Here is a 9560-nt window from a genome sequence, read left to right on the forward strand (position 1 = left end):
GAGACTCGTAAGCATTTGAGCACAGCAAAGAGCTTGGATGGTGCTTTCTCTTTCATACTTGAGGTGGTGATGGTGTGTTGCAGTGGACAATTTGCCTAAAAATTTATTGAGCAACTAAAGAAATTGATTTTGTAGTTTTAAGGAAATATCAATACAATTGATAATTTGGGAAACATTTACAATTGGGTGGTAGTTTAAATGGTATTCGGCTTAGGTGTTGTAGTTAAAAACTACTGCACCATGTTGTAAAATCTTTCAACGGCTGGGATTAAACAGAAAAAAAAAAAAAACAAAAAAACAAAAAACAAAAAACAAAGGCAAAAAAAAAAAACAAAAATACAAAAAACAAAAAACAAAGGCTGCAATTTCATGGAACCCGTTCCGTTTCTCTCACGCTTCTTTCTCCTTCTTCTTCCTTTCTCTCTCTTAACCCATTCTTCTTCTTCTTCCTTTCTCTTCTTGTCTTTGTTTAATCTGAAAATTAATCAAGACAATTTCTAACCAAACTAAATATTTTCACGGAATTTCTCTAACCTTCTTCTCCCTCTTCTCCTCAAAACCCATCTTTATCTCTTAAACCTCTTCCTTTCTCTCTCTCTACCCACCTGGGTTGGTGTTCTTGCAATTCATGATGAAGAACATGTTCAATGCGGAGAAGACTGGACCTCAAAACTGGGTTCAATTTAAGAACCCAAATCTTCAAGAACACCCACAACAAAAATAAAATCAAGCCACAAACTTTTCAAGAAAACCAACACCTTTCTTCCTCCCAAACCAAAAGAAAATAACCAATTAAACTCTCCTATTTATCGTCCTAGGCATAAAAAATAACCAAAATAAAAACAAGAAAGCGAAAGGAAGAAAAATGAGTTTAGAGAGAGAAATGAAGGAGAAGAAGCGTGAGAGAAGGGAACGGATTCTGTGAAATCACAGCCTTTGTTTTTTTTTTTTTTTTTTCTGTTTAATCTTAGCCGTTGGGAGATTTAACAACATCGTGCAGTAATTTTTAACTACCACACCTAAGCCGGATCCGTTTAAATGAAGTATGTGTACTTTTTTTTTTTTTTTTGTTTCTTTTAAGTTATTGTACCTTTTGTTTTGGTCTTCCATTAAAAAATAAATGGAATATAGAAAAAAGATCTATTTGATAAAACCGAAATCCTAATAAACTATTTGATAAATACCGACATCTTAGAGAGCAAATTGGATATTTTTCCTTGATATTATTTGAGAAATAGACTTTACTGCAATTGCTTATATTTTCACAGACAAAACTATGATGTCATGTATTTTTTAGGAGCAAAAACAGTTTTCGTCCAAAAAAAAAAAAAAAAAAATTCTAGAAGATTAATGTTATTTAGTAAACTGTTATATAACTGTCATACAACTGGATATGGTAGTACAAATCAATCACTGAATCAACATTTGTAAATAAAATAAATAAATAAATAAAGTGCTAACTTTTTCAATCACAGTTATATGACAATCATATAGCAATGTAAAAAAGTGAAATTTTAAGCTTCTGCGAGACTAAAAAAGTGAAACTTTTGCTTTAGTACCATGATGTTAATTGATCAATCTATTTTGTATGGTTCAATAAGATACTTCAAAATGCTGTGATAGCAATGGTTTTCTAGAGGATGAAAGCCCTCCTGTTCCTCTATCAACAACACATAAGTCAAGTCATATGGCAACGACCAATTTTCTACCCCTTCACTTAAGTTTTGTTGTCATGGTTGTCAATATCTCTCCATCAAAGGGGTATTCTTACCAGAAAGATCATAAAAGTAGAACCATACATTTCATTCTCCCATTCTTTTCCTATCATTTTCCATCCTTATTTTTGAAAATCAACCATTGGATTTGTAGGACCCACATAAGTGAAGGCGTGTGCGTCCTGCATACCCAATGGCTAATTTTCAAAAGAGTAGAATCCACCAATGCATTCCCAACTGACAAGTTAAGCAAAGAACTTGAAAGACATTTCCAACGATTGATGTCAGCAATACTTATCAAACATGGCACTGGGGTCTATCTTGTAGTAAAATAAGAATGTGTATTGGGAGACTTGCGTTAACTAGGTTTCCTTAACTCAGCCAAGCACATTGAAAATTACCCAACGAATCTCTCGGATTCTTCTATCGATGCTCCATGTCCGAACTCCACTCCGACCCAGCAAATGATCAGTTCTGTAGGTCTGTTTTGTTCTTGTAGTTTGAACCAGTCTGATTGTCTTGGCAACCAAGAGCCAAAATTCATCCAAAATTACAAGTTTAAATCATTCTAACATTCAACCTATTTGGGTACCGAATTAGCTAATCTAAAACCCAGCACACATGAGATAGAATTTTAAGGGGAAAAAAAAAAAAGGAAAAAGAAAAAGAAAAAGAAGGTACATCCATTCTACTGAAATGGATTTATTATGCATCTTATATTCTGGCTAATAAAATTTGAATTTGGTATGCATTTGTAATAGTCATCATATCAACCAACACAAGTATAATATCTGAAATCATTTTATAAAGAGTACTTTTGTTGCAAAATCCTTAAATATTAAGGGTTTGGCAGCTCACCAGTTCAGCCGACCCAACACTGCAACTGGAAATTGCCTCCCAAAGACTTCTTTCTGATTCTGCTGTTGGTTCAGAAATTCCATGGGGAGCATCATCCAATGACGATGAAGCTGATGGGATGGGAGCTAAATGATTCTTCAAATCAGCTTGCAAGATAAATATATTGTTTGTGGCATCTTTAGCGATCATATGAAGCTTCCCAAGTAAACTGGCAAGTAGATATGGAGACTCTGATGAAGAGAAGTTAGGGATGGGAATGTCTCCTGCAATAACTTTCCAAGAATCATCTTGGTAATCATATACCTTAATCTTGGCACTGTCAAGAGAACTAGAGGGATCCAGTGCATACAGCTCACCGTCAACAGTGACGCTCAATTTTGTTCCCGCTTGCCTTGCAGGCCAACCCTCACCCATTCCGATTGGCATTTCAACCCATGAATCTAGCTCTGGATCATAAACTTCCCCTCCAACATCGACAAAAAATGGCCAGCAATATAAACTCTGAGGTACGAATAACCTTCCCCTATATGAAGTCATACCAGTGGCAATAGGCTTAAGTAGATCAGCCAGAAAGGCAGTTGGTAGCACCTGAGCTTTTGTAAAAGGCATGCTTGGTATTTGAGACCATATACCGGTATGTGGATCAAAAACTTCACCAGATTGAAGTGGGGTCAATCCACCAGGACCCCTAGTAACCCCTCCAACAACATAAAGCTTATTGTTTAAGATGCCGGTCTTACAATAAGCTCTACCAATCGACATATCAGCTGCTTCACTCCAACAATTAAAAATCGGATCATACCGCCAGACACATTTCATGGCTGAAGCTCGAGAGAATCCCCCTAGCACATAGAGGCAGCCATCAACAGCCCCAATGGCACAACCACAAAGCCGCATTCTATCGAATGCATCCTTCTTCCCAAGCCAACTTCTTATCACATCCGCAATTTTGATGCCTGAGCCCACCATATTCCACATCCGAAGGGGGATCATACCCTTTCTAGTTTCATCTTCAAGAGCAAAATTCGGCATTGGTGGCAGCCTCTGCCATCTTCTGGATAGAGGATCCAAAGCATACCATAGAAGCTTATCATTTTCAACCTTTGTTAATATATACAGCCATTCCTCTGTAGTTCCAAGTTCTTTTCTCAAATTATAAAGTTCGACACTCACAATGGAAGCCTTCCAGGCCCGAGACACCAGCTTGAGATTCAAATAGTTAACCCTAGGAATTCTAGCAAGAATCTGCATAGATATCTCATCAGGAAGACTGGAGATCAATCTTGGATTCTCCTCACAAAAGCTTAATGACACCCTTTGCCTCTTGCAAAGTTCACTTTGTGAAACCTCATAGGGCTCGATTCTGGAATTGTTTAGGCTCAGTCTACCCCCCATTGAATCTAAATTCTTCAGATTTTAATAAGAAATCAAACTTGGCCAGCTTCTTAAACCAAACAGTTTAGTATTGTTGACTGTTCTAACTTCTAATCATATCTGAGCTCAACAAAATAAACGGAAGTACGAAAGAATGGTATTAGTATCAATGTCAAATGTCAGTTATCACAAAGACACTGTAGTGCTCAAATTTTCACACCAATTTGCCCCAATCAGGAAAATGCATTTGTATTGGTTAGATTCTCACATAAATACATCAATCTTCATATTGGTACAGAAAGTAGTCTCTAAAACTCCATTAAGAAGTAGACTAATCAGTGTTCATGTGCAGGATTCACGGGCACTCTTAAACAATGAAAACTTTCTATTACGCCTTTTATGCTTTCAGATTTCACAGCTTTTCGGTAAAAAAAAAAAAAAAAAAAAATTTGAAAATGAAAAAAGGGTTGCAGCTTCGTATCCCACCAAATTGATCAGTTTTTCAAATAATTTAAAAATTATATCCAAAAACAAACAATCAAATACAATAATGGACAACGACAATCTTGCACATGTTTTAACTTGGAAAGAAAAAACCCAAAAATCAAATGCATCTGGATAAACCAGGACTTTTGACACGAAATGAATTCAAACCTACTTTTAACCCACAAAATTTTTTGAAAGAAAATAGAGGAAACATTTACCATATTAAATCTAAATATTCTAAATTTATTAAAAAATAATAAAAACAAAAGCTTTCATTTAAAAGAGCCTATTATAACTATCAATTAAAAAAATCCAAACTTTAAATTCTCTTTTCCCATCCCTCGGCTTTCTTGGCAGCCAAACAGAGGTCTTAACCAAAAGAAAGTTCAACAATCCAAGCAATTTCCATAGGCAAAACAATACCTAATACAACATAAGCAAAACAAAAGCTATATTATAAATGGGTTTCTCAACGGGAACCCGTTGCATTACAAATCTTCACTGAATTAATCAATTGAAATAAAAATAAAAAACAAAATCTACCATAAACTACAACCAGAGAATAGCAACTGAGTAGAGCCACAAAATAATAACATTAAAGCCTAACAATCAAAAATTAAGAAAATTAGCGAACCCTCTGAGACTTCATCGAAGAATTAAAGACAAAATAATTAATATTACTTACTTTTTGAGAGACAGAGAAGAAGGAAGCTCAGCTTTTGCTTTGGCAGAAAGGGAGCTTTGCTTGGTTTCTCTGTTTTCTTTGTTTCCATCAATCACCCATTACTAATGATACTAATAATAATAATAATTTAACAAAAAAGGACAAAACTTTATCCTTCTTAGTGCACGCCGCACGGCACCTGATTCTCTTGAAATTCTTAATCACAACGACTACGCGATCGAAACCGTCCGTTCTTGTGGGTCCACAATTCTGAACGGTCAAACATATGTGCTGTTTTCTAATCCGTCTCAGGGGGTTTCTACTCCTCTGACGTATTGCGCAATACTATTTTCCAGAATAAATTCTATAGGGTCTTGGCTTGTACTCTCTAATAAGAAAGCAGCACATTAGCGTGGAATACTATAACAAAAATATGATGTTCAATTTAACCTTTTTTCTAGAATACCTAAAACAAAACACCTTCTAGAATAACCTTTTCATATTTTTTTGTTGTTGCCGCCAGTGAGAGAGAGGGGTGCCGGAGAGAGGAAGGAGGAGCTTGGTTCTTACCCGGCGTTTTCTGTAAAGTAAGTATCCGTCATCTCCGGCTTTCTCTGCATCGGCTGGTGTCGTCTCCGGCATTGTCTTTGGTGGCAGGTTGGTGGCTAGAGTGGTTTTGGAAAAAAATATGAAAATGTTATTCTAGAAGGTGTTTTGTTTTAGGTATTCTATGAAAAAGATTAAATGGAATACCATATTTTTGTTATAGTGTTTCACGCTGATGTGTCGCCTTCTTATTGAAGGGCACAAAGGCTTTGGTTTGTACAAAGACCCTATAAAAGTTATTCTCTACTATTTTCATTTTGAGGGGCTATATTTAGCTACGGCGTACGTTCTTTCATCATCCTTCCAATGTCATTTTACCCACCTATTTGTTTTATTATTTAAAAAATTAATACTATAGAATTGACTGTTATGTAATTGAGATGACATTTTTATCTCAGTAAAATTTAAACGAGGAGCATGTCAAAAAAAAAAAAAAAAGAACTACTGAGTTTTACTATCACATTTTTCCAATTGTATGACAGACATATAAATGTCTACTAATAAAATTTCTCTATTGCAAAAATAATTGTTTTACTATTGAAAAATGTTATTTCGTAGAAAGTTATTGTTGGAAATAAAGATGTGGGAATTGCGGGGATAAAATAAACGTAGAATACAAACATAATAAGAAGTAAATGAAATCTAAACAGTAAGGCGATTGTGACTCTATCTCTTAGATAAATATTGTATCTCACTTGTATTAGAAGTTTTGCAAAATAGAATCAAAGCAACCTTATCGTCAAGTACAATACTGCCTGATGTAGTGTGCAGATTGCAAACTCTCAACACTATCTAGGACAAGAAATATTTTTGTAACAGCAGTTAATAATGGAGAGAAGAAGAGAGGGAAAAAAAAAAATTATCTGTACTTAATAAAACTGTTGGGAATTAAAATATATCTATATCATTCATATTATCTCAGAAGCAATTTTTTTTTTTTTTTTAATTGAAATAAGGGTTACATATATTTTAAAACCTAACGTTGAAAAATCAATTGAAACTTGAAAACACATGATCTCATATAACATAATAATATGAGATATTGAAGCAGAAGTGAGAACCATAATAGAATAAAAAGTTATTTATTTAAAATAAGTGACTATTTAAAACATGATAATAGGATATCGGTTATTTATTTGAAATTCTAAATAATCATGAAATAATAATAAATTCGAAATTTTAATTTCATGAAATAATATCAATAGTTATAGGATGGCAAACTATTGAAATGAACTGGTGGTAAAAATCAGCTTTTAATTTTTTTAATTTTTTTTTTTATAAAACCCTTAGTGATTCAAATACTATTTTTATTATCACATTATTTTAGATATATGAGAGTCATTGTCTACTATATATCAGTACTCTTATCTATTTGATTAATTAAATTGCCGACAATGCCGCTATATTAGAAAAAATCGTTATTGAATTAATTATTGCCACACGAATTTTGTTATACTTATTCATCACAAAAAGACAAAGACATTCTTAGACTCACCAAATCGGTGACTATTTTGTATTTATTTATTTTAATAAGGATCCTTCAGATTCTTTAGAATATTTTCCATTTTAATCATTATTTTTAAATTAAATTATTTAAATTTTATAGGAAAAGGTCCACATATCCCCTCAAATTACTAGCCAATTGACAATGTGCCCCCTAAATTTTCAATTGTGACAATGTCCCCCCTAAACTACAAAAATATTGTCAATGTTCTTCCAAGGCTAGCAAAAAGATTAAAATACTCCTATAGATTTCTCAATAAGACAAAAATACCCCTATAAATTCGAAAAATAAACTAATTTTTCATTTTTTGTTAAAACTAAAATTTAATTAATTTTTTTTTTAAAAAAATTTTAAATTTAAATTTTAAAATTTTTTTAACCAGAAATTTTTTATTTAAAAAATAAATAAATTATGTTTTAAAAACCGATTTTTTTTTATTAAAACGAATTTTTATTTTTAAAAGAATTTTTTTAATATTTTTAAAACAGAAATTCTCATAAAACTAAAATTTAGAAAAGAAAAAAAAAAAGGAAAAATTTTCAAATTTTATTAAAACAATCGATTTTTTTTTTCTTATAAAAAGGAATTAAATTCCTTTTATTTTTAAACTTTTTTCTAGAAGTTTGAGTATTTTTTGTTTTTATTTTACTAAGAGTATTTTCATTATTTGGGGGGACACTGACAATGTTTTGGTAGTTTGGAGGAAAATTGTCACAATTAAAAGTTTTGAGATATTGTTAATTGGATGGTAGTGATTTTACCCAATTTTATAACTTTAGTGTTTACCACTAAGCCTTTGTTGGTTTCGCGGCTTAAAAAATGTGTGGTTTAAAAAAAAAAAAAAATTAAAATATAGTTAATAAAAATACTATTAGATTTTTGTGTTAGCTCATTTAGTGCCCAAAATTTTAATTTTATTTTTATTTTTATTTTGCGGAATGGATAATTCATAATTGTGTACTTATGTGCATATGAAGAGGTGAGAAATGCTTCAAGAAAGACAATTATAGCTACAAATGTCATGAAAAATGTTGTCAAGATTGTGGAGCAAAGATACGCCAGGAGCTTGTCGTCATACAGATTGTGCAAGTATTTTACAAAAGGCTATAAGTTTTTTATTTTTTATTTTATTTTTTAATAAAAAAGGTTGGAGGGGGAGACCAATTGTGGCTATTCTACTTGAGAGTGACCAAAGTAGTACCAACTTGTGGGAGACTGATTAGGAGGGACTTAGACGGCGAAAACCGCAGGCGCACCCTTAAGACCAGCCGAGCCAAAGCTTAACCGTCCGCCCCACCAGGGCATCAATGGGAACCAAAGTGGTTTATACTAATCAAACATAGGAATTCTCCATTACGGAGATTCGAACCCACATTCTAATACATACCTAATCACTTAAAAATTTCCTTAGACTATTGAACCACCAATTTAGCTCTTCTATAGTAAAGTTTGGCTGCCTCAGAAAAATCTTTTTTTTTTATTTTTTAATTTTTGAAAAAATTTCTCTTCGTCAACAAAATATGGTGTTAATGATCATCGCTTTGATGGTTTGATATTTATACGTACTTCAATATTTTAATTGATATATTTATGTCTCGTGTTTGTAATTGTTCCACGGCTTATTGGGGTCTAAATTGGTAGAGAGTTGACATCAACTCTTTTTTCAAACAAGATTTCAAAAAGGTAGTTAAGTAGTTCGTAAAATATGAGGTTTGAAAAAACTAGTGGCCTTACCATCTTTAAAATCATGTGTTTTCAAAACACATGCGTTTGACCTGCCATGTTTATTATGATTAATGACATGACATGGAGTATATAAGTTGGACAACAACTAATTGATGAAGAACAGGAAATGGAAATCTACTTGCTTTTTGCGAGAATACAAAAGTCAAATAAAGGGAAAAAATACATTTTTTTTTTTTTTACATGTCCGCATAATGATGGAGAGAGGGAAGGAGAGCGTGACTCGAACTAGTGACCTGCCTTTTATAAGACATTGTCTTACTACCCCTTGAAAAAAGAGAAAAAATACACTAATCCTCTATGATGCAACACTGTTTTCTCATTTACTCATAAACTATCATTGGTGACACTTCACTCTTTCAACTATTTAGATGAAACTAGTGACACTTCACTTCACACTTCACTATTTAGATGAAAAAAAAACCTCTCGCTTTTAGTTTAGGGCTTAAAGTCAAATGGACAAACAAACACGTTACACACGTTTTTATTTTTCATGTGAGATTGACTTCAAGGGAAAGTGGGAGACTGTTTGAGTATTAGTTAATAACCTAAAATTCAATTTGATTTGTGTGACATTTTTTTTTACGATATTAGGTCTCTCACATGGTTT

At 32.8% G+C, this 9560-nt stretch overlaps 1 protein-coding gene across 1 annotated transcript; it reads right to left on the bottom strand.

Annotated features, from left to right (window-relative positions):
- Positions 1-1442: 1442 nt before the first annotated feature.
- On the bottom strand, positions 1443-5228 carry LOC132179843 (F-box/kelch-repeat protein At1g22040-like). The gene is made up of 2 exons (XM_059592633.1): positions 5119-5228; positions 1443-4067 (listed from the first exon to the last, which is right to left on the bottom strand). Exon 2 carries the CDS (start codon positions 3966-3968, stop codon positions 2547-2549), a length of 1422 nt encoding a protein of 473 aa, XP_059448616.1. The 5' UTR covers positions 3969-4067; positions 5119-5228; the 3' UTR covers positions 1443-2546.
- Positions 5229-9560: the final 4332 nt, after the last annotated feature.

The sequence above is a fragment of the Corylus avellana genome, chromosome ca4 (assembly GCF_901000735.1).
Source record: "Corylus avellana chromosome ca4, CavTom2PMs-1.0".
Lineage (NCBI taxonomy): Eukaryota > Viridiplantae > Streptophyta > Magnoliopsida > Fagales > Betulaceae > Corylus > Corylus avellana.